General features: G+C 41.9%; 2 protein-coding genes across 24 annotated transcripts; one reads left to right on the forward strand and one right to left on the reverse strand.

Moving 5' to 3' along the window:
* Positions 1–1,596: 1,596 nt before the first annotated feature.
* Hnrnpa2b1 (heterogeneous nuclear ribonucleoprotein A2/B1) lies at positions 1,597–11,594 on the reverse strand. Of its 18 annotated transcripts, none has more exons than XM_076566794.1 (13): positions 11,463–11,589; positions 10,781–10,951; positions 7,899–8,009; positions 7,436–7,582; positions 7,043–7,253; positions 6,816–6,917; positions 6,649–6,729; positions 5,982–6,044; positions 5,180–5,299; positions 4,838–4,960; positions 3,915–3,997; positions 2,423–2,558; positions 1,597–1,922 (listed from the first exon to the last, which is right to left on the reverse strand). In XM_076566794.1, the coding sequence occupies exons 2-11, from the start codon at positions 10,784–10,786 to the stop codon at positions 3,936–3,938; spliced, it is 1,026 nt and encodes a 341-aa protein (XP_076422909.1). In that variant the 5' UTR covers positions 10,787–10,951; positions 11,463–11,589; the 3' UTR covers positions 1,597–1,922; positions 2,423–2,558; positions 3,915–3,935. The 18 variants fall into 18 exon arrangements, with proteins under 18 accessions (XP_076422909.1, XP_076422905.1, XP_076422906.1 ...); XM_076566790.1 differs by lacking the exon at positions 11,463–11,589 and adding an exon at positions 8,107–8,142 and having other exon boundaries at positions 10,781–11,000; XM_076566791.1 differs by lacking the exon at positions 11,463–11,589 and adding an exon at positions 8,107–8,142 and having other exon boundaries at positions 2,486–2,558; positions 10,781–10,980.
* Positions 11,578–24,629, forward strand: Cbx3 (chromobox 3). Of its 6 annotated transcripts, none has more exons than XM_076566803.1 (6): positions 11,596–11,735; positions 13,110–13,161; positions 16,030–16,172; positions 18,593–18,755; positions 22,427–22,521; positions 23,359–24,629. In XM_076566803.1, exons 2-6 carry the CDS (start codon positions 13,138–13,140, stop codon positions 23,483–23,485), a joined length of 552 nt encoding a protein of 183 aa, XP_076422918.1. In that variant the 5' UTR covers positions 11,596–11,735; positions 13,110–13,137; the 3' UTR covers positions 23,486–24,629. The 6 variants fall into 6 exon arrangements, with proteins under 6 accessions (XP_076422922.1, XP_076422918.1, XP_076422921.1 ...); XM_076566802.1 differs by lacking the exon at positions 11,596–11,735 and adding an exon at positions 11,814–11,942; XM_076566804.1 differs by lacking the exon at positions 11,596–11,735 and adding an exon at positions 11,833–11,946.
* The last annotated feature ends 120 nt before the right edge of the window (positions 24,630–24,749 follow it).

The following is a 24,749-nucleotide window of genomic DNA, read 5'->3' on the forward strand; positions in this document are numbered from 1 at the left end:
GGTAAGTGTTTACCGGCTGCTTTTCTGAAGGACCCCCAGCACTCTACAAATATAGTAGACATAATATAGACAAACATGCATAAACCAATGATTTGTATTTAAAGTAAAACTTCCAATACATCTTGTTACATTTTCCAGCAGCTCCTGGGGGTGACCAGGCAACCAGCTACTACTATGACCAGAGAGAGATAAAATTGTCTACTAGATTGTCTACACGTTTGAGACACCATTTGGAAATTCTGCCCTCTTTACAGGATAGGTTCAGCCTTGACCTCCAAATTTAATTGATTGTGCCTAGTAATAAGGAAAAGTGAGGATAACATGGTACTTTCATTGCCCACCAAATTCCACACTATTTTAAGTCTATGGATCCAAACTATAGCTCCTGCCTAAGTGTGCTAAATCTTGACCAGACTTAGAAGCAATGTTTTGTGAACTTAGAGGTTTTCCAAGTTTGTCCCTTTGTAACACACACTGGTCATCCTACCAGCCACATGTGGAGAGACCAAACATACCCAAGATTCCTTCCAAATTTGTTAAGTTTTCATGATAAAAGCCCTGTTCCCAATGAAAGGGCTCAGCATGTGAAGGCCCTTTCCCAGAGCCCAGGGACCTTTGGTGGCCAGAATGCTAAATGAACCGACTGTTTCAAGTTGCCCTTACACTGCCTACAAATTTTTTAAATTTTAACTATTAATAAAGTTCTGTAATAAGAGCTGTTCCACAGGACCCAAATTCAGTTCCCAGTGACACAAATATGACAGATTCCCAGGTCCAAGGTATCCAAAAGCTATGTGCACAACACGCAGAACACTTCCAGTGATTCCTCCAGTATGGCTAGCCGTTTAAGGGCCACACACTTAGTCCCATATCTTCCATGAGCCGCCACTACCATTGATTTTCCCTTTTGGGGCATTGCCTTTACTGTTTTAATAACTTGTTTTTCTTACAGCTGTGTAATACCAATTTTACTTTGAAGTCCAACTTAAAAAAAAGACATTTCTCAAACCCTGGATTTTTTGAGGGTATGAGGTGGGGGGAGCTGCGTGGTGAGCTCAAGGGCATATATTACTATCACACTCTAGCTCCTTTTTGGACAGATTGTTCATAAATGTGCTAGTTCACAAGGTCCAAGAGCTCTTACTAACCGTTGATTTACCTATATTGCATCATTATCAAATAGTGTTAAATTAACTGCTTACTCTGATTATTATAACTCAGTAAGTCATTAAGTTTAAACCACAAGACTTGAGTTTAACCACTAACTATTCACCGACCAAGTGTAAACTAGAACTCATATTTGGCAGGACTCTTTTGGTGCTTTGTATATATTAACATCAAACACTGGTTAAAACCCATGGCTTCAAAATGCAACCATTAATGTTCAATACAGATAGCTGTAGCAATGTATATAATCCATAAGAGTATCAGGGACAGCAATATGCCCCATTAATGCTTTTCTCATTTGTCTATTATTGAAATTGTAAATATGTAGCTTTGTGCAAAACTACTTTAAAATTTAAGGGGGTGGCGATCTTGTAGACAACTGGTGTCGACTGAACAAGATTCACACTTGTGTGTAAGCATTACACCACGTTATTTGGATACAAAAGTTTATTTTATAAAACTTGTACTCAAAATAGAGCTTTTCTGTCTACTCACAAATCCTATTTTAAAACAATACATTATCCTTAGCTAATTTGATGTTTCCCTTTACAAACAGCACTCATTTCATTTTGTAATTTTATCAAGAACCTGTACTAATGAAGTTTTTAATCAGAAAACATTCCCTTTTATCTTAAAAGTGCTTCTTAAATGAAGGCACCAACAAGAACTACTTTCAGATGGTACAGAATTTCTTATTTCTTGAAGACTCTGTGGTTGACCACTTCTTCATTAGTTACCTGCAGCAAGACACCTTCCTGCCAAAGGAAAAAAAAAGTATCTGAAGAAGTTTATCATGTTTGTCCAAAGAACCTAAATAACTTCAGTGGTGGTTTTAGGATTAAAGCAGACTCACTGATGTGTATAAGCCCTGAATATCTCATTTCTGGAAAGGCAATAAAGCCTAGAAATTAGAGGGTAGTTTTAAAAATGAATTTCAGTAGCCAACCTGCAGCAGTTTAGGGTAGGTCAATGGGCAAAAATTACCAAATTTTAACCCAATTATTTAGTACAGGGTACACAAAAGGGTTTTGTTGTCGTTGCACAAAAAATTCTATGTAGTAAAGACACTATCCTAAACCTCCGGTCAGCCTCATCCTGACAAACATGTAAAATTAGAACCATAAAGTAATAAACACAATGCCTTTCATTCCCTAGTTGACTCAAACTGCTTGATCCAGGACAGGTGAATAAATGCACAAGGGTGGAATGATAGGTAAATCTCATTTATTGAACTTGCAGCCTAACTTTTACCTACCATTTTACTACCAACACCACTGAAGGAAGCAAGAAAAGCTTTATTAATGATCACTTGGCTTGCCTCAGCTGTTGAAATGAAGCACTTTACAGTCTTTGTGGCAGCAGAATATACTTGTCCATGGTTCATATCAATGCTAAAATTCCAGCAGGGAAAAAAATGATATGTTAAGCACCTGAATCTTCATGGAAAGGGAGGGGGTGAGAAAGAAGGAAAAAAAAGGGAAAACAACCAAAATAATTTAAGTAAATGACAGATTGGAAAACAGGGTTTATAAAATTATCTTGAGTTTATTATTGTTAAACTCAAATTTATAGCTATGTTAAACTACATAAGAACCACTATACTGAAAAGACCATTGAAGAGTTTATTAGTTTATCTTTTAGGGAGGAAAATTAAGAAAGAAAAAGTAAATAAGATCTTACCTAAAGAAGTTTAACTGAAGCTTAGAACTACTTTGCTCTACACCCTCAGCTTTCGTTGGCATCCTTATCAACTACTGTAGTTTAAGCTTTGTAGATACAGCACAGTTTTTTAAGACTGGCTGAGCTTAGTCGTCAAGAGTTCTCTTGTACTAGACCTGTGTCCCTGAAGAGTACCTCGCTGGGGTTATTTCCTTTCCTTGCATTGAAGAAGCAGCATCTAAAAGATCTAAAAAGGTGTTTCTCCTTGCAGAGATATCCCTTAAGTTAACTAGATAATTTAATCCTGATGAATTGCAGACAACACACTTAAATCTGACCAGCATTTATCTTACACAAATACAACAACAACTTTGCAATGGACCTTAATTATACTACCCACTCCTTAACTTATTTAAAATAAAAAGTCTATAATTACACAATTTCCTTTAGAATTATTTTATTAAATCATAAATGTACAACAGCTTCTTAACTCTACACACGCACTTAAATTTTTAAAGGAAAAACGTTATGTCTTATTACACCATGATCCTGGCTAATAGCTTTTCAAAACTTTTGAGAAAAATCTTAAAAAAGGTTTCACATGTCACCTGAAACTTACAAATTTAACATTATCAAAGAAGGAATGCTTCTACACTCTTACAAAGACCACTAGAAAGAAACAACAATTAAAAAGCTAAGAAACTGTCTCAAAGGCATTTTTTTTACAATCCTTCCTCCACAGTAAGGTAATGTTATTAAATAATCCAATCCATTCACAAAATGGCTCTCTGCATCTGCTCTGGTGTCTTCTGCCATATCACTGCATATTTATGCATGACTGAGATAAGAGTTTCCTTAACATTGTTATTTCGATAACCTGAAGCTGTTCTGTTACCTCTGGGCTCTCATCCTCTCCTATTTATACAGTGAAGCCTGTTTCAACAGAAGTAAAGAGTAAAAAAAAATAGGTTATGAAATTATCCATCTAACCAGATTTTAAGGAAAGATAACATGATCCTAAAATGCTTTAATTCCTGCAGCTAGTACTCCCAAGATAATAATAATTGTAAAACTCAAAAACTACTTACCCATGGTAAGTAGGAAGAAGCTCAGTATCGGCTCCTCCCACCATAGCCCCCACTTCCACCACTTCCTCCAGGACCATAGTTTCCTACAATGATTGAAGTAAAAAAAAAAAAAGCTTAGCACATCTGTAAGTCTCTAAGCATCATCTTTAAATTTTGGAAATTTCAAGTTTTCTTCTGGTTTTATCACGGATAGTCTCTATATTGGGCTGGCTGTCCTGAACTCACTATGAAGCTCAGGCAGGCTGGCCTTGAACCCTAACTCCTCCTAAGTGTTGGGATTATGGGCTGGTGGTGGTGGCGCACACCTTTAATCCGAACATTTGGGAGGCAGAGCCAGGTGGATCTCTGTGAGTTTGAGGCCAGCCTTGGCTACCTTTTGAGTTCCAGGAAAGGTACCCACCTTTTTAAGTCCATTACTTCTAAGTACAATACAAAAAATTGGACCTTGCCTCAAAAAAAATCAAAAATCAAAACAAAATGACCTGTTATGTTAAAAGAAACTTCTTCAACAAGCTAAATGTCAGGGTATTGTATCTGAAACATGGTTTCATGTCTGAGAGGCCCTTGCCAGGATTACTGACAGTACCTTGAATAGCTGTTACTTAAATCCAAGGGCAACTTAACTAACTCACCCAGCTCTAGCTGGGAATGGTGGAACCTCCAGCCTTTAATGAGACAAGGAAGAGGAAGGTGGATCTTTGTAGCTCCAGGACAGCCTGGACTACATAGACCCTGTCTCAAACAATAGCATCCCTGCCATCCCCAATCACCTAACTTTACACTTGAGAGGTACACTTTTAACAACTCAGTAGCTCAGAAAATTTCCTTCCCACCTGAAATAGATTCTTCCCTGTCTGAAATGCAAAGCTGTTGGACTTCTGCATCTCTTAATCTAGCCGAATTGCAAGTCCTTAGTAAATTACCTCCACCATATGGTCCTCCCATGTTCCTGCTACCACCAAAGTTTCCACTCTTCATTGGGCCATAGTTAGAAGGTTGCTGGTTATAATTTCCAAAATCATTGTAATTTCCACTTCCATAATTCCCTATGAAAGAATTAGAATATTAATTAACACACCTCTGAACTATTATAGCAGCATTAAACCAAAACCAAGGTTTAATTTTTAGGACAAATTTTCTACAAAAATCAAAGTATAATACCTATCTATATAATCCTACAATTAAAGTATCTAAGTGACAATGAAAATAAATGTCAATAATTCTAATCCAAATTCCAACATAAAGGTTGTAGATGAATTTATTACCTCCTCCATAGTTGTCATAACCACCTCCGTAGCCCCCACCCTGGTTGCCATATCCAGGTCCTCCACCACCATATCCTCCTCTTCCTCCTCCATAACCAGGGCTACCTCCAAAATTGCCACCTATTATAAAATAAGCCTTTAAGTAATTGCTTAAATTTTTCAATTCCATTGAATTGTCTTTATTATACTCATTTCTGTTTTTTCAAAACACAACTTTTTTTTATAAGGTGTATTATTTGTTTCATGGTCTATTCTAGAATAATACCTATTCTTTTGGACAAACATTTCAGGGTCACAAACCACCATACAAAGCAACTTGAAAACAACCTTTAATACCATGAACTCTACTTTGAACCGAATAACATTTCAAATTCTTATGCTCTGTAGTTTGAAGACGAAATGCAAAGGGCAACATACTGGGAAGATTTATAAAATCTGACAGGCTGATCTCCAGTTTGAAGCCAGCCAGGTCTACATAAACACCATCTCAAAAACAAAACAAAAACTTGTAATATCCAGGTAAGTGCCTGGATATCCTAAGGGACCCACCAGCACTAACTAACTACTCTTAATATAGTCCCCCTTTACACAGAGATCTCAAATTCCAACATTCTAGCTTTTCTACGAAGTTCAACTCCCCATCTAGATCCAATGATTTTTCCAACTGGATCCTCAATTGATTTTTACTGTATAGCAATAGCTACAGATATACTTTGCTTATTTACAAAACTCAAAGTCTATTTGACAGGCAAAACAAATGATACACACATTTGACCATCAAATAAATCAAAATAAAACTAACCTCCAGGTCCTCCTCCATACCCATTATAGCCATCCCCAAATCCACGTCCACTTCCATATCCATCTGTTTAGAAAAAGTAGTAAGATTACACTTATTTTCTCTATCATTCTCTATCAGTATCTCAGAATGAGGATGGCTGGAAATCTTACCTGTTCATTCATGGGGGGGGAGGGGGGAAGAGACACCACTGTATGTTAACAAGCAGCCACTTTTTTAAGCACTGGGTTTAGATCCAGAAAGCCCCAAACTATTAGTAAGGGGGAAATGTTTTTTTTTCTTAATATAAAAATGTATAGTATCATCAAAACTTTAAAAAGTCACAAGTCACTACATTCATTTATACAAGCTGAAAGCCAAAAGAACATCACTTCTGGCAAATTTTCTTGAGACAGGGACTTACATACAGCCTAGGCTTGTCTTAAATCAATACACATGCGTGCATGGCTAAGGAAGACCTTATGTTCACAAGTACGGAAATTACAGGTATCATGTCTCATTTTTTAAGGTGCTAAGGAGGCAACCTTAGGCTAATAGCATGCTAGGCACCATACATGCTCAACATGTGCTCCCAGCTCCAGCTCAGGATTCCCTAAGTCCCCTTAAGACCATTCTAGTCATTCAATAACCCCCAAAAAACCTATCACACCCTTTAAAAATACTAACTTACCAGATCCCCCCCTAAAGTTGCTTCCTGGTCCTGGTCCAAAATTGCCACCGCCACCACGAGAATCCCCGAAACCAAAGTTCCCTAGGACACATGTTCTGATTAGCAAGCATTCAGACAAATAAACCACCCACTGACTATATGTAGATATAATATATATAAAAAGTTACCTCCTCTTCCACTCCTTGAACTTTGGACTTCCTGCATTTCTTGTCTCGACAATGCCTTTCTAACTTCTGCATTGTGACCATTGATGGTGTGATATTTTTGCACTGAAACAAGAAAAAAATTATCAATACATTCTAACACTAAGCAATCTGAATGCTTTAACGGGCTGTTGTTGATATACCCGATATTTTATATGCACACCACACCTCCTGTGCGTCTGGACACTTACATACAATTTTATCCACAGGATCATGGTCATCAAAAGTAACAAAGCCAAAGCCTCTTTTCTTTCCAGACTGCCTATCAGTAATTATTTCAATAGTATCAATTTTTCCATATTCCTCGAAATAATCTCTAAGGTGGTGTTCCTCAGTATCTTCTTTAATTCCACCAACAAACAGCTTCTTCACAGTCACATGGGCACCTGGTTTTCCAGACTCCTACAACAGATAAGTGATGGGAAAGTTATGCTGACAGGAAACTTCCACCTTGACACATCTAACTCATACTTCTATTTTAATGTCACATTCCTTCAGATATAGAAATAGATTTAAAGGTTAGTGTTGGAAAGACATGTACAAAAGCTAGCACAACCTAACCCACCGCTCACAACGTTCCTTACCTCTCTTGCTACAGCACGTTTTGGCTCAACTACCCTGCCATCAATGGAATGAGGCCTTGCAGCCATGGCAGCATCAACCTCGGCCATGGAGGAGAAAGTTACAAAACCAAATCCTCTTGATCTCTTGCTTGCAGGATCTCTCATAACCTTTAAAACCAAAAGATGTTAGGATTTAATTTTATGTTATGAACTAGCAATACCAATTAGCCTATTTTTTTTGCCGGGCGGTGGTGGCACACGCCTTTAATCCCAGCACTAGGGAGGATCTCTGTGAGTTCAAGGCCAGCCTGGTCTACAGAGTGAGATCCAGGACAGGCTCCAAACTACACAGAGAAACCCGGTCTCAAATACCATGAGAATAAAAAGTCTATTTTTTAATACTGATTTTCTATGACTCAACCCAAAATTAACGCATACTCAACAGTAGAACTTGAACCTGCAGCCCAACTTTCAATTGACGTACCACACAGTCTGTGAGCTTTCCCCATTGCTCGTAGTAGTTTCTCAAACTTTCTTCCGTGGTTTCAAAGCTTAAGCCACCAATAAAGAGTTTACGGAACTGTTCCTTTTCTCTCTGCAAAGGGAAATACCATTTCAATTTTTATTTACATTTTCTCTTTGTATGCAGGAAATTAAATTCTTAAATATGAGGTGACCTGCTGGCAGAGTACCTTTTTCCTCTCCAAAGGAACAGTTTCTAAAGTTTTCTGGGGGGGAAAAAAAAAACTTACATCAAATTTAAACCATATGTTAAACTGCATATTAGTTGTGTTACACCAAAAATTGCCTCAGCTGAACTATACAAGTTTTAAAATCACTAATATTTGATCTAACTTGAATTCACATAAAATATTTTAAAACTGATCATAGATTTTCTTCAAAATCTTTGAGAAAAACCATACCCAACTCTGTGGTCATTTAAGGGGTATTAAAGAACTTATGAAAGTCTTCATTAAATCCTGTAACTCAAGCACAGAATTCTAAAGTTATCTAACTGAAAAAAACAAAATAACAAAAAAACCACCCTACTGTTTCCATATCCACCACTTCAGGATTCAGTTTCTAAATAGTAGTGGCAGATTTGCATTTCCTTAAACTGCCCCCCCCTTGCTGTTAGAGTAAGTATCCCGAGGAGCTTAACAACAACAAAAAAAATCCTGTAACTCTAAAACAAGCTCCATGAAGTTGAAAACTCCAGATACTCGTACCACCCTAAGAGAGTATTCTTTTAACTTAGAAAAGTTTATTCCTATAGCAATCATTATCTTAAGTGCAAAATGGTTCTGGGAGGCACTCCTTCTCTGGTATTCAAGCTACAGTACAAACAAGCACACGTTTATCTACAGTTACCACGGCAAGTTCACTTAAAAACCGTTACTGTTTGTTTTTAATAATTAAAGCAGCTTGTACTTGTCCACTTTAGTGGCCTTCTGACAAATCATGGAACAAAGTCGTTCTCCCAACGATTCCCAATAGAAAAAGGCCTGAAATAAATATTAACTGAAATTGTGCTGTTTATTACTGGTTTATAAATAACTAAGCTTTAAAAAGATACTCATAAACTAGGTCATACTAGTCAGGACCTATCTTGATTGCATAACAAGCTGAAAAGACAAAATTGAAATTACAAAAAATATAACACAACTCTTATTACTCAACAGAAATCTACAAGATTCTGTCAAAATTTCTAAAAAAAATTCTAAGTTTACTGCCCTTCTCAGGTTCTGAAATTTGAAAAATGGAAATGACAAAATAAGTTAAAGATTCATATACTTTTAATTACTTAACATGACTGCAAATGGAGTTTCTAGGTAGTTCTACTTAAATGTCACTATGCCTCTTTAAATTCAAAATGTAAATATAAAAATACACCTACCATTATTTTCATATCACTAACAAAAAGCAAAAGCTCATTACTTACCTCGTAGATTTTTCCAAACTTACCCGACGTCCACTATCGATTATAAACAAGGTTATTTTATTAACGTGCTTAGGGTCAAAGAAAATAACCAAGCAGACCCCCTTCAAGTTGAAACCTTATGCTTATCAAATGATCAACCATAATTGCAAACACAATCAGAAAAGCAAATGACAAAGTTCAAATACATTTGGGGCCAGAACTGAAAGTTTTGATATAGCTAGTTCATAGATTAATGTTGACTGAGCCATGCTTTAAGCAACGGGTAACTATAAAAAAATACTAGTTCTTTCACTTCCCTAATGTGGCCGTCACGTGTGAGGATCCATCCATATGCTCTTTTAGCAATAATCCCTACGCTTTCCTTAAAAATGGATCCTAATCCGAGCTATTTCAAACAGAAGGATCCTTTAGGATTATAAGGGTACGCTGCAATAATAAAAAAAAAAATCTCTCCGCCCAAGATAACATAACCTTCTCACTACAACTGAGCGCTCTGAACTTGCTACAGTTAAGTACTTTACCGCTGCAGACTCATAAAACCCTCAAGTCAAGAAATTGGGAGGCTAGAAAAAAATTTCTAAAAAATATTCTCCCAGGCAGGCTCCCTTCGGCCAGCGGCTCGGGCCCCGATCGCACTCCATTCTCTCGGCCTGCGCCGGGAAGCCTGGTGGAGGAGGAGCGCCATCATCCCCCCCACACCCCGCTCTTCTGTGTGTGGCGGCTTCGCAACGCAATGGCGCCATTTCGTCGAGGCGAGGGCAGAGCGCCTCCAACGAGGTGCGCAGGACTCTAAAGCCCGAGCTCCAGGGCCTCCGCACCCACCTCGAAACGGCATGAAAACGGGCCGAGAGCAGAGGGAGGCAACTCGCCGCCTCTACGCGGTGGGGAAAGGGACCCAAGCCCGCAGCCCCGAAAAGGGCTGAACGCAAAAACCGCTGCGAGCGAGGAGACGGGAAAATGGCGGCCGCCAAATCCGGTTCCCGGGAGAGGGGGAGGGGGGGAGGGGAAGCTCCGCAGACTCGGCCCCGGAGCCCCCCCGGGGGGCCGCCCCAACGCGCCGCCGCCGCCGCACCCCGGCCCCTGGGCCCCGCGCCCTCGGGCCCGGGACGACCCCGGCCCGCTGCCGCGCTCCCGGAGCCGGGCCAAGCCGGCCCGCCGCGGCCGCGGCCCATCCCCCACCCCGGCTAAGGGAAATGGCGCCGGGCGGCGGAGGGCGGGGAAGGCGTTCGGACAATCGGGCCTCCGCCAACGACCCCGCACCGACTCCCCCCGGGCCAACCGCCACTCGGGCGGCCGGCTCGCCCCCCCCAAACCCCCGCCGCCGGCCCCGCGGACGCGGAGGCGGGCGGCCGGCTCCCACGGCGGCGCCTGCGGCCTCGCCAATGCCCTCTTCTCCCAGAACTCATTGATTTCAAACCCGTTACCTCCATCGCGGACTCAGTCGCTTCAGCCCGAGCTCCCGCAGCCGAGCGAGATGAGAAAGATCTCCGCGGACGAACGCGCACGGGACTCGTCCTGACGCTGGAGGGGGAGAGCCGCCGCCGCTGCTGCTGCTGCTCCGGGACGCCGCGCCGCGGTGGGGGTGGGGGAGACACCTGCACACAGGACCCGGCGCCGCTGCTACTGCCGCTGGCTGGAGCCGGGACCGCCGCTTTTCTAGAACCTTCCCCCCAACCAACGCGTCCCCGCTGACGTCAGGCCGTTACGTAAACGTCCTAACCGCCGCCAATGGCGGGAAGAGGCTCCACGCCCCTCCCGCCAACTGCGTGCACCTCCCCCGCCTGGGCCGAGCGAGGCCGCCTTACGTCGCTTGCGTAAGCGGGCTCCGTGAATGGCGGAAGGCTCGCGCGCGCGCGCGCGCGCGGAGTGGTGTTACTACGCCCGGAGTTAGGTCCGGCCCTCCCCCCCCCCACAGACCCCGCCCCACCCCGCCCCCGCCTCGGCGCAGGGAGCCGAGAAACGGTCGCGCAGTTTGAAATGAACGCCGGCGGGCGGGGCCTAAGGCGCGGGTCGGGCGTGCGGCCTTCTCCACCCTGCGGCTCCCCCCCCCCCCCCCCCCCCGCCAATCCTCATCCGGGTTCTCCCGGGCCACGCTCATCTTTGTACCTGCCGCCGCTAAGGGTCCCTCCCAGGAGGACCCGTGCGCTCCACCGCCCGAGGCCCTGGGCAGCCCGCGCCCCGGGAGAGGTAGTGCTTGCGGAACCCCCCGCTGCTTAGCTCCCCCCGCCCCGCCAGCCCGCGGGCCCAGGGCGAGGAGGTGGGCGGAGCCCGGCTTTGGCGCGCGACGCGGGGCGGCGCGGCCCGACGCGGAGAGGCCCCGGCGGTGCGGCCTGCCTCCCCCACCCCCCAGGAGACCCCCGAGGCGCCACGCCGCGGACGGTGAGTGGCGCGCTCGCCGCCCCCCGCAGGACAGCGTTCCCGGCGGGCCCCGCGCGGCCCGAGCGTGGGCGGTGCCTCCCCTCCCCCCCTCCCTCCCTCCCCGGCCGAGCTGCCCGCGCGCCCCCTCCCCTCGGATGTGGCTGAGCTGAGGCGCGCAGCCGGAGACTCTGCAAGGACCCGCGCGGCCCGGAGCAGCGGAGCGGTGAAGTCGGTGCCTTGCTTTTCTATCTCGCGCGTGGCCGGGGGTTTAGGAGGCTCGGTGCGCCCCGGGCTTTGCGGGACAGCTGCGGGCCTTGCGCTCCGCCGTGGGCCCCGGGGCGGCTCGGGGCTGGGGGGGAAAAAGGGGGGGGTGGGTTGGCGGGGCCTGGCCGCCGGGCCGCGCCGCGCCACTGCGCGGGGAGATGGCGGTACGGCCGTGCAGAGGCTGGGCGCGCGGTGACAGCTGCCGCGACTCCAGACAAAGCGCGGGGCTCCCCTCCCCCAGCCGCGCCGCGGGCCCGCAGGGGGAGCGCCGTGGGCTCGGCCGCCGCGGGGCCCGAGGCCTGGAGCCGCTGCGGCGCGCTCCCCGCTACGTGGCCGCCGCCGGAGGGGGAGGCGCGGGCTGGTGGCGCAGTGCCCTTGAGCCCCCGCCACCGCCGCCGCCTTTGTTTCTCCCCGCGGAGGCGCTGACCACGAGGCCCGCGCTCCCGAGTGGGAGGCGGGCTCCCCGCCTTGGTCTGTCGACGCGGGAATGGAGCAGGGAAGGGGCCCTCTTCGAAGGGGAGCAGGCATGGAGGATTCAGTTCCTTCTGGCTTTGTCAGGACCGTGCTTCAGAGGCCGGAGGCAGGAGAATTCCTGGAGTGGAGGCCCGGACTGGGCTATAGAATGATACCCACCCCCTTAAAAATTTTTTAAAAAGGCCAGGAAATAGGACTGAAGCATCTTAGTGTTTTCCTTTTACTTCGTGATTGAAGAGGGAGGGCTTCTGAAAAACATCAGGTTGCGTTTATCTAGGAGCTCCTTGGACTATTCAGAAGTCCAGAGGAAAAAAATTAGGGTAATTTACCGATAAAAATTAAGTAATGATGCCTGATTTTGAAACAGAAGCTTGCCTTTCATACAAAATAAAAAGAATGTCACAAATGAGATTTAAATTGGAAAGGTAATTCTGTTATCACCAAGTAAAGTGGCCTGAGGTACTTAGTCCTTGGTAAGGTTACCTTTAGCAATTGGTTAAAGCACTGATATACTCAAGTAGGGAACACTAACAACAAACTCAGAAGCGTTTTCGCTGCATTTTTATCTGAAATGTGCAGGTTAAATCCCACACAAAACTTGTAGCTGCCATTTGTGTGTCATGAAAATTTAACTCATGCATTTTTTTCTTGCAATAGTTCTTCAAGTCTTCGATTTTAAAAAAAAATGGCCTCCAATAAAACTACATTGGTAAGTTCGTAAAACCCTAAAACATGTAAGAATCTTAACTGAAGAATTTTTTTGTTCTTAAATTACAACTAAGAAGCCTTTAAAGGTAGTGTGGCACACGCCTTTAATCTGAGCAAACTGAAGGCAGAGGCAGGCAGATCTCTGAGTTGGAGGCCAAATCTGGTCTACAGAGTGAGTTCTAGGACAGCCAGGGTACTTCCCAGTACTCTGAAAAAAAACCTAAATTGTTGATTTTGAAATATTCTTACTGGCTTTCCATAGGGAGGGTCACAGTGCAGCTTTTAAAACCTGATCTTAAGAGGATTATATAGTAAAACTTTAACTGAGTGTTTTTATTTTGAGATAAAAATGCATATTTGGGCCTGGCGAGATGGCTCAATCTTCTACCCAAGGAAAAGTGGACAGGGAGAGAACAAGATCCACAAAATCATTCCCTGATCTCCACACAAGTGCTTCCCACTACCCCATGAGAACATTTTAAATGAGCTTAATTGTGAAAAAAATGTTTCAAGGGGAAATCTACAAAGTTTTAGTTTATTGGTATGATTGTCGATAAATCTGTGCAGAATTTTAGGAAAGGTACTTTGTGCACGGTGAATCAAATATAACAACTGCATTGTGTTGCCATTAGCAAGAATTACAAACTATATCTAGGAATGAAAGAACAGGAGATCAATTCTGTATCTTTTGAGCAATTTCCTGACTATTGCTAAACCCAGTGTTTGTATTCTTGGGTTTTCTAGCAAGTTAGACAAATTTATAAAGACATACTTGTTTATTTTTGTCACGTTATAGTGTAAAAAAAAACAAAACCACACACACATAAGATAAAACTAGGTCATCTGGATAGTGGTGGCGCACGCCTTTAATCCCAGCACTCCAGAGGTAGAGGCTGGTGGATCTCTAAATTCGAGGCCAGCCTGGGCTACAGAGGGAGTTCAGGACAGCCAGGGTTGTTTCACAGAGAAGCCCTGTCTCAAATAAAAAAAAAAAGCATGACTCCTCTGGTAAATTCCACAGGATGTTTGTGTAGGTATGCCCCTAAATGCTAATAGATTTTAAGTGTCTTGGTGCTCTTGGGTGCTGATGTTTTCCTGCTTGGATCCTTCATTTGGGGGATGGTTTCAGTAGTGACTAGGCGTTTGAGGGGTTTGTTTGTTTGTTTGGTTTTGTTTTGATTTGATTTGGTTCATTTTAACTATTTAAGAAGCACCTGTGCACACTTACCGTGCTAGCACTGGGGGAGGCAGAGTCCGGAGGATCACAGCAAGTTAAAGGCTAGACTGGGCTACTATCTCAAAATTTGTCAAGACTAAATAGCACTGTTGTAGAAATGAAATGATTGAGCATACTGTGTTAGGTTATTGTGGTGTCCCATAGGGCTTGTAATTAACTATTTCGATGTTTTAAACACCTAGTTTCACTCCGTTAACAAGCCTGCTTATGTGCTGAGAAAACATTCAGGAGTGTTTTCAGAAAGGAAAAACTTTGATATTTTTTTTTTGTCTTTTGAGATGGTTTTCCCAGGTTGACACTGAATGCATGTTAATCCGCCTATTTCAACTTCCTGGGTGCTGCTAGTCAGCTCATCATGGACACCTCATGCCTCTCCAAAGTAAATTTAACCAGCTACCAGTGAAGATTCTAGATTGAAACCCGGGAAGGAAGAAATTTTTTTCTCCCGTTTACAGAATAAAACCACCATTTTGGACTCTTAAAGTGATATTATTAGACTTGTTTTGAGTGGTCAGGAAAAATTACATGTAATAATTATGGGGAAAATCTTGTCCTTTTTAGTTTATTCATGATCTCCATGACTAAAACTTTTCATTTTGCAGCTAACTTTATCCTTGGGACAACTTTAAATTGCCATTGAGAAAGGGATGTCTTAGAGCTGCAGTTTTAATAGGTTTACTCTGCTGCACTAATTAAGACCTATCATTTAATGAGGTGGGGTGGTGCACACCTATAAACCCAGTACTTGGGATGTGGACGCTGAAGGATTGGGTATTCAGGGTCTTTATTGGCTACAAAGTGAATTGGAGGCTACCCTGGGCTATATGTGACCCTGTCTTGAGTGTTTTGTTTTTGTTTTGTTTTTCTTTTTTGCTATCACACTTCATTCTTAGTTGCTCTTTATTGCTGTGTTAAGTCATCGTGACCAAGGCCACTTACAGAAGAGTTTATTGAGATTTACAGTTTAAGAGGATGAGTCCATAACCATACTGGTAGGAAGACTGCAGCAGACATGGCACTGAAGTAGCAGTAAGAGGCCCAGTTAGATCTACAACAAGCACAAGGCAGAGTGCGAAATGGGAATGGCATTGGCTTTTGAAACCTCCAAGCATCACTCCCACCCCCAACCCCAACCCCCCACCTCCTCCAATCCTCAAACAGTTCACCACCTGGGACCTTCCATTCAAATACGTGATCCTATGGAGCCATTCTCATTGAAACCACCACTACTAATACTTCCTCTGTTCTCTGTTGCTGTCTAGAGTTTTCTAGTTACTTGTCACTGTGTGGTGATTAAAATGAGTGGCAATTCTGGTAAACATGGTCTTGTAGGATCCTGGAAAAGGATAAGGTTATTTCTCAGGTGGTTTTTGTTGTTGTTGTTATTCAATTCTGTCATACTGGTGAAGGGTATTGGGTTACAAATGTAAATCAGTGGAGCAAAGCTTTTGTTTTATTATCTATCGACTTTCCAGAAGATGCCTACCCTGGGTCACAGAAGTTTAAAAGGGGTGTTGTTGGGGTTTTTTGTTTTATTTAAAAATAAAAAATTGTGTCAGATGAATAAACAATTTGGCCTTAAAATGTACTCAAGGTTTTTTTTAAATTTTCTTAATTTCTCTTTTGTTTTAGCAAAAAATGGGAAAGAAACAGAATGGAAAGAGTAAAAAAGTTGAAGAGGCAGAGCCTGAAGAATTTGTGGTAGAAAAAGTACTGGACCGGCGTGTAGTGAATGGGAAGGTGGAGTATTTCCTCAAGTGGAAAGGGTTCACAGAGTAAGAAACTTCTTATGGTTTTGTTTTAAGTCAGGGTGTCTTATATAGCACAGATTATACTTCCAAGTGCTGGGATTAGAGGAGTTCAACATGCCTCATTTATGTATTTACTTATTTTTTTGTTCTGTTGAGACAGGTTCTTGTGAATCCTAAACTACTCTTGAGCTTGCTATATGGCCAAGAATAACCTTAAACTCTGATCTTTCTGATTCTACCTCCCCAGTGCAGACATGCACCACCACACCTGGTTTATATGAGCCTAAAGATTGAACCCAGGATTTTCATGCATGCTCGGCCAGCACTCTTTATCAACAATATCCCTGGTCCTCAACTTTAGTATCTGTAATTGTACTTAGAATATTCTTAAATTTTACTTTTAGCTTAAATATTTTACCAGTTTGCCCAAAGATTTGTTAGAAGTCAGTTTTAGTTCCAGAATTATCTTGTTTCAGGTTCATTTAAGGCTTTAGGGGTCTGAAGAGATGACTCTGGTTCTTACCGAGGATCAGGGTTCAATTCCTAGCACCCACATGGTAGCTCATAGTTATCCATAGCTCAAGTTCCAGGGTATCCAGTGCCATCTTCTGACATCTTCAAGCACCAGGCACACACATGGTGCACATGCATACATAAGTGCAGGGAAAAGACACTCATACACACAAAAAAATAAATTAAAAAACTCAAAGCTTTAGCAGTGGTTGAAACTAACATATTAGAGTTTAATTTATTGCTATAGAGTCAAACTTAGAAAATTAAAGCTCACTAAAGCAATTTTGAAGCTAGCATGCAAAGGACTAAATGCCGTGGCATTTTAAAGCAAAGCATGTTATATAATGGATTCCCGTTCCCTTATCTCCCACTTCCTACCGCAATCTCTCTGCATCTTTCATGTCCCAGTGTGTTCTTTCGCTAAAGCATTTTGATGTTTTATTAAATATTGTACTAATTTGAATACCTATGACCGAGAGCCTAAATTTTACAGTATAATGTATTTACAATGTAGAAGACAATACTGAAAGTAACACTAAATTTGAGGTATTAGCCCTCCTCCCAAAATTAAGCTTTCCCAATGTTACAGTCTGAAGATATCAGCAGACCAAATTATTGAGTACCAAGTGTTGCTGGCACCAAATATCTCTGAAATTACTCATTCCATCTAGTTCTATAAAGATACCTGTGGCTGGGGCACAAAATAGTCTGCATTGGTATAAGGTGACCATACTTCTATATTTGTGAGGTGATGCTCATTTTCTTCACGACTCTACTGCAAAACACATGGGAATGATTGCTTCAGCCTTGTGCTGAGGCAGGAGTTGGCAGTCTCTTCCCCAAAGCATCTATATGTGGCTGTTTTAGGCTTTGTGGGCCATTGATTTGTCTACATGAGCAGCATAAAAGCAGCAGTAGCTAATGTATTAAATGGGCACGACTATTCCAGTGACAGCTTATGAACCCTACCTAAAATTAATTTATTTTCATTTCCTCCCTACCTTAAAAAGTTTTTTTAAGGGAAAAAAATTTGAACTGGGCATGGTGGTACAGTACTATAGATAATTCCAGCACTGTGAAAGCTTAGGAGTTGGAGGCCAACCTGGGCTACATGGTGATGCTATATCTTTTTCAAGGGGGCAAGGTTGATGCTTTGCAGACCATGCAACAGGCTAGATTTGGCTTTTTTTTTTTCTCCCCAGCCCTTGCTTTATATCATTTCCAAAATTGAGAACCCACCAAAACTTGAAAACATTTCACATATGAGAATATATCAGAATCTTTATTTCCAGACATCATTGGAGATCCCAAACCTAGGCATAATATGTAAGGAATTAGGAATCGCTATTTTTAAAAATCCTTCTATGGTTCCAGCATTGAGAGTTCTTCACAGCCAGCTTGTGGTACATATGACACTGTCCCCCACTTTAAAAAAAATTTTTTTTTTGAAAACTCAAAGGATTGGAATGTAGTGTAGCTTAATTGGTACAGTGCTTGCCTGGCATGCACAAAGCTTTGAGTTTGATCCCCAGCACCAGATAAACTGGGTGTGATGGAGACTGCCTTTTATTCCAGGACCTGGGAAGGGGACAGGAGAATGAGGACTGGGTTACAGAAAAAGTTGGAGGCCAGCTAGGGTTACATGAAGGGAGCTGTATAGGAACCAGAAAGATACTACTATTGACTGCCCTTAGAGTCAGGTTCAACTGCCTTGGTGTTAAAAACCAGATTGCTCACTTAGGCATGTGAAGAGGGGCATGAAAGAAACTAGACATTTTTAAATAATATAAGGAATAGAATATTTCTATTATTATTCTACCAGTATTAGTGTTTGTCATATGGGAACTTTTTTTCCCTGATAGTTATAAACCGGTCCAGGTAATGGCAATGTTTAATTGAATCAACCTTTTGTTTTCTTTAACTGAACACAGTGCTGATAATACTTGGGAACCAGAAGAAAATTTAGATTGTCCAGAATTAATTGAAGCATTTCTTAATTCTCAAAAAGCTGGTAAAGAAAAAGATGGTACAAAAAGGAAATCTTTATCTGACAGTGAATCTGATGATAGCAAATCGAAGAAGAAACGAGATGCTGTAAGTATAAAGTCCTGCCTGTTAGACTGGGTCTGTATAACAAAAGTTAATAGTTTGAATTTCCATTACTTTGAACATTCCTCCGCCTCCCCAGCTAGGATACTTTTTATTTAGTCCATATTTTGTTCTTCAGCTTCCAAAGTGATGGGTTTTGTTGTGTTTTTTTGTTTGGGGCTTTCTTTGTTGTTTTGTTTGTTTGGGGTTTGTTGGTTGGTTGGTTGGGGTTTTTTTGTTTGTTTGTATTTTGTTTTTTTCAAGATAGGGTTTCTCTGTGTAGTTTTGGAGCCTGTCCTGGATCTCGCTCTGTAGACTGTGCCGGCCTTGAACTCAAAGAGTGCTGGGATTAAAGGCATACACCACTGCTGCCCAGCTTGTTTTTGTATTTTCATGCATATTTATCATTATACGTTGTTCTAACTCATCTCTATCCCTTCCCTTTTTGGTTAGTTTCCTTTTGAGGGTTGGGTTGAGGCAAGGTCTCATGTAGCAGAGAATGGCCTTGAACCACTCACTCATCATGTTACCTCTGGCATCTTGATACTGGATTCACAGGTGTTCACCACAGTGCCTACTTTAGAAAACGAGACAGGTTAGGGGTTTTGGAGACAGGGCTTTACCGTGTAACCCTTTCTGGCTTCAAAGTCACAGAAATCTGCCTGCTTTTGCCTCCTGAGTGCTGTAATTAAAGGCATTACCACCATGCCCAGCTAAAACTAGAATGCTTTTTTTTTTTTTTCCCTTCCACGTGTATGGTATTTTGCCTGCCTGTGTGCGTGCCTGTGCGCACCCACCACATGCATTCTTGGTGTTCCAGAAGCCAGAAGAGGGTATTAAAACCCTTGGAACTGAAATGCAAGCAGTTATGAGCAACCATGTAGTTATGAGCAATTGAACTCAGAAATGCCTCTAACTGTTCAGCCCTAGAATACTTTTTAAACTCCAATTGAAACTTTTTATAGAGCCATTCGTGATGGATAAAGAAGGTAATCTGTACCTTTGCCTTTAAAAACATTGAATTTACCTTGTCTATTGGCCTACTGTGATAATTGAAGGAAAAGTCTTGGTGCTGAATTAGTCACCAACTCCAAGCATGCAGCACACATTAAATTAGTAAAGGACTAATGGGCTTCAAATGTGGTCATTTGGATAAGTATCAAGAATTTTGCATATGTAGGTCATTAATCTTAATACCAACCCTGTTAAGTCTAGATAATGACCCAATTTATAGATAAGAAAACAAGATGATTACAGATGAAGATCTGAAGATAAAGCATATATGTAAGGGAAGCAGAACTTGGGTAGTAATACCTAAGCTATATTGAGCCAGCAGTGTTTAAACAGTTTAATTCATATTGATGCACTCCCAAAGAATAATTTTAAGTTATTGATATCATTAGTTCTCAAATACACTCCAAATTATGTAGGCTATAACTGCCAACATTTTTGTTTTGTTTTAGAAATTGGGGTGGGGGCCTGGCTTTAGTCTCCTAGTGCAGGGGAAGCAAAGACAGATGGATCTCTCAAGTTCCCAGACTAGCCTGGTCTATATAGTGAGACCCTGTGAGGGGTCAGGGACAGACAGTTTTAAGCTGGAGAACTATTCAGTACTTAAGAGCATTTGCTGTTCTTTTAGAGGACCCATTTGGTGATTCCTAACAGTCTGTAACTCCAATTCCAGTGGGTCTTTGACCTCCACAGCACCAGACACACACATAGTACACAGTCATCCATGCAGGTAATACCCTCAAGTGCATAAATAAAGCTTTTTCTTTTCCTAAAGAAAACAGTTTTAAAGTACTAGTAATTAAAGAGCACAAACTACTCTGGTAGAAACCCTCAAGTTCAGTTCCTAGCACCTATGTGGATACTCAAAATTGCCTGTAACTCTAGCTCCAGAGGATCCAAAACCCTTTCTGGCCTCCAAGAGCACCCATACTTACACAGAAAAATACACATAATTTTTAAAAATAACAATACCAAAAGAAAAACAAGTAATGGTTTAAGGCCAGAACTGATTGGAAACTGGGCAAGGTGACATTCACCTATAATCCCAACACTTGAGAGGTAAATTCAAGGTCATCGGCTATACATAGCAAACCTTGCCTACATTAAGGCCTTAGCTTAAAAAAAAAATTACAAGTATGCATATAAATAAAACCTATTGGGTGTTAAACATGTTGTGAAAAAGAGGAGTCTTCTGTGTCTAAGAAAGACAGAGCTGCCCATGATGGTTCATACCTACAATCCTAACACCTGAGAGACTAAGATAAAAGAATTACTTCAAGACAGGCTTCAGAGACCTGTCTCCAAAATAAGGAGATGGTCTCATATGGCCCAGGCTGGCCTTTAATCCCTTATTATCCAGCTTCCATCTAAGTGGTAGATCAATCTTGGGGCTTTATGCCACCACTCTTGGCTTGCTGTGATATATTTAAAAGAACTGTGTAAAGATAATCTAAATCAGTTAAGTCAAAATAGGAGACCTTACAGATTTTTGTGTGTGTGTGTGTCTTTAAAATAAGCAAATAGTTTAGACTTAATTCCTATAGAAGTAAATTCATTGTGTTGTTTGGGATTGGCTTGGTAACTAATTTGTTTTGTTTTTTGAGGCAGGATCTGTACATATCCCTGGCTGTCTGTCCTAGAACTTACTCTGTAGACCAGGGCTGGCCTCAACTCAGAGATCTGACTACTTCTGCCTTCCAAGTGCTGGGATTAAAGGTTTACATCATAACACCCAGCAATAGTGACTAACATTACATTAGAAATGTTAATATTGGAAGGAGGTCCAAGTATATATGTGTGCAGCTACTACAGAAGTTAGAAGAGAGTCATGTCCCTGGAACTGAAGGTAGACACAATTGTGAGCCATCAAGTGGGTGCTGGGAACTGAGCCCAGGTTCTCTCCATAATCAAGTGCTCTGAACCATTCAGCCATCTCTCCAGCCCCTTAGGGTCTTCTCATAAGTATATATTTTAGGCCACGGTCTTGCTATGTAGCCCAGGGTGCACTTAAAACCTCTGATCTTCCTGAGTACTGAGATTATAGGCTTTTGCTGCTAAAAGTGGCTACATATTTATTTACTTGTTTTTGTTTTTCATTGGAGGGATGGTTCTTGGTCAAGTTTGACTAAATAGCCCAGGCCAGCCTTGAACTTACTATGCCTCTACCCTCTATAAAGTGCTAGGTTTATAGACATTGGAAATTTAATTTCAAGACTATATAATTTCTCAGTATGTTGTTGCATACTTGTAGTTATAGCAGTCAAGAAATTGAAGCAGGAAGATTGAGAGTTTAGAGCTAATTTAGGCTACATAGTAAGACTTTTTAATTTTATCTTTTTTTTTTTTTTAAATAAGAAAAGGTCTTGTGTAGCCCAGGCTTGTCTTAACTCCTGATCCTCCTGCCTCCAGCTATCAAGTGCAGGACCAAGCCCAGGATTTCTTGCATACGAGGCAACACTGCCAGTTAAACTACAACTACATCCTATCTAACTTGGGTTCTTTTTGATTGTTTTTCTTTTTCTTTGTAGCCTGTAACTTGGGTTCTTACTCTAGTTGTTCCTCTCTCACTGTTGGGAGTTGGTGAAAGTTGTATTACATAAAGAATTCTTAATTTTATTTGTTGTATGAAAATATTTATGCAGGCTGTTACTTAACCCTCTAAACAGGCTGACAAACCAAGGGGTTTTGCCAGAGGTCTGGATCCTGAACGAATAATCGGTGCCACAGACAGCAGTGGCGAGTTAATGTTTCTCATGAAATGGTACGTGCTCGAGCAGTTGTTTTCATGTGTTTCCTTACTGTGTGTGTGCATGCATAATGGCGAGGGCAGGATATGTGTCACAGTACATGTTAGAAGACAACTTGAAGAAGTCCATTCTCCACCTGGATGTGGATTCATGAGTTCAAATTTAGATGGCCAGGCTTGTGTGCCAAGCATCTTCACCTGCTGAGTCATCTTACAGTTTAAAGAGAAAAGGTTAGAAAGATACATTGGTTAGTTTTTGTGGGGGGTGGGGGGTATGGGGAGGGAGGAGGTTAAGTGGGGTCTCATTGTGTACCCTGGCTGGTATGGAATTCTCTATGTAGTCCAAGCTGCCCTTAACTCACAAAGTTCCACCTGACTCCAAGAGAATTAGGCCTGAGGGGGAGAGGGTGTTGATTCTCTGTTATACACAAGGTTTCTTCCTTGTTTCTTTCTTTTTAAGATGGGATTTCTCTGTGTAACAGCCCTGACTGTCCTGGAACTTACTCTGTGGTCCAGGCTGACATTGAACTCACAGAGATCCCCCTGCCTCCCGAGTGCTGGGATTGAAGGCGTGCAGCACCACTGCCCAGCTATACACACAAGGTTTCTTAAGTAGTTCCTAAGATAAAGATGGGAAGTACCTAGCTGAGCATGGTGCCTGTAGTCCCAGCACTCAAGAGCCTGAGGTGGGATTGCCACAAGTAAGTGAAGGTTAAGAACGAGCAAATGCATAGCCTCAGGAGGAATGAAGTTCACTGAGATGTAACCACACTGCCATGCAACCCTGCTAGCACTTATATTCCGATGACAGGCACAGTTCATATGTTTAACCTGTTTTTTCCCTCACAACAGGAAGGACTCAGATGAGGCAGACTTGGTGCTGGCAAAGGAGGCAAATATGAAGTGTCCTCAGATTGTCATCGCCTTTTATGAGGAGAGGCTGACTTGGCATTCTTGTCCAGAAGATGAGGCGCAATAATTGTTTGCATTTTTATATATATTTATATATATATAAAATCTGGATCTTTGGTTTTGAATTACTAGTGTGGAAAAAATAGCGTTCTAATGAAAATCGAGTTTGATATGCTGGTTTTGAAGTATTGACAGTAGTTGGGATATTTTCGGTTTTTGTTCTGCATCAAAAGGCACTGATTCCTTTGAGCAAATGAAAGCTTTCTGTAGTTGCTTCTTTAACAGTAGAATATTTGATACCACGTTGTATTTCCTCGGCTTTGAAGAACAGCTTTTCTTAAATGCTGAGGAGATTTTACAGTCATTACTCAATCAGAACTTATTTTTAACTGGGACACAGAAGGACCATTCTGGGTTTTTTGTTTGTATGCGTGTATATGCATAAAACACTTGCGTAACTGTTCTTCATTTTGTCTTGTTTTTTAATGCTCAAAAACTGTAGATGAAAACGTGTTGATGAGATTCCATCATTGTGAACATTTTCCTAAAACCATAACCTTTCAGATTAAGTAGATGATTCTGTAATTTATTGGATAGTTTTAAAGCAACCACATCAGAATTTATGTATTACCACATAAATACAGTAGTTTATTTACAAGTTTGTCCTTACACACTTCCCCTTCAGAAAATGGAATTAGACAAGTAGTAGTATGATTTAATAACAAGACTTAAGCTGGGTGTGGTGGTGCATGCCTTTAATCCCAGCATGAAGGCAGATGGACTTCTGATTTAGACTAGATCAGCCAGGGCTACACAGAGAATCCCTGTTTCTAAAAACCAAACAAAGACTTAAATGGGCGTGTAAAGGTTCCTCTAGTGAACCATACCTTTATAGAAAGTTGAAATCTACTAAAAGGTTATGATTTGTGGAATATCTGTTTGCTGTGGAAATGGGGTCATGGTTAGAGATGATGTTGGCAATTTCAGACCCGCTGACATAAATGAACAAAATTTGGTAATATAAGTTAATGACTTGCATGCTTTTTCTGTACCCTGACTCATTCCTTACTGGTAGGATCAATCTTTTCAGTATTTGGGTTCTGGTTCAATGAGCCAGAAAAGTAACTTTGTAGTATCAGAATGTCATCCAACTGTATATTTACTTTATTGTAAATAATGGTGAACAGTGGTCAATAAATAGTTTTATATTCCTTTATGTGATGACTTCTTTGTCATTGATTTGCTCTGTAACGAGGGTGGAAACACCTAATCACAGAGTTCATCCTGTATTGTTTTTGAGACAGGGCCTCTTTGTACTTCAGGCTCTCCTT

Source organism: Peromyscus maniculatus, chromosome 3, assembly GCF_049852395.1.
Source record: "Peromyscus maniculatus bairdii isolate BWxNUB_F1_BW_parent chromosome 3, HU_Pman_BW_mat_3.1, whole genome shotgun sequence".
Taxonomy (NCBI): Eukaryota; Metazoa; Chordata; class Mammalia; order Rodentia; family Cricetidae; genus Peromyscus; species Peromyscus maniculatus.

What these genes read in the sequence shown, in the direction of transcription:
- Cbx3 (XM_076566803.1), top strand. Translation starts at nt 13,138, where the DNA reads ATGGCCTCCAATAAAACTACATTG. An exon ending in CCTCCAATAAAACTACATTG is followed by an intron (nt 13,162 to 16,029) that starts GTAAGTTCGTAA and finishes CTTTTGTTTTAG; the next exon opens with CAAAAAATGGGAAAGAAACA. An exon ending in TTAATGTTTCTCATGAAATG is followed by an intron (nt 22,522 to 23,358) that starts GTACGTGCTCGA and finishes CCCTCACAACAG; the next exon opens with GAAGGACTCAGATGAGGCAG.
- Hnrnpa2b1 (XM_076566790.1), bottom strand. An exon ending in TTCCTTTGGAGAGGAAAAAG is followed by an intron (nt 8,010 to 8,106) that starts GTACTCTGCCAG and finishes TTCCCTTTGCAG; the next exon opens with AGAGAAAAGGAACAGTTCCG. An exon ending in AACGTGCTGTAGCAAGAGAG is followed by an intron (nt 7,254 to 7,435) that starts GTAAGGAACGTT and finishes TATCTGTTGTAG; the next exon opens with GAGTCTGGAAAACCAGGTGC.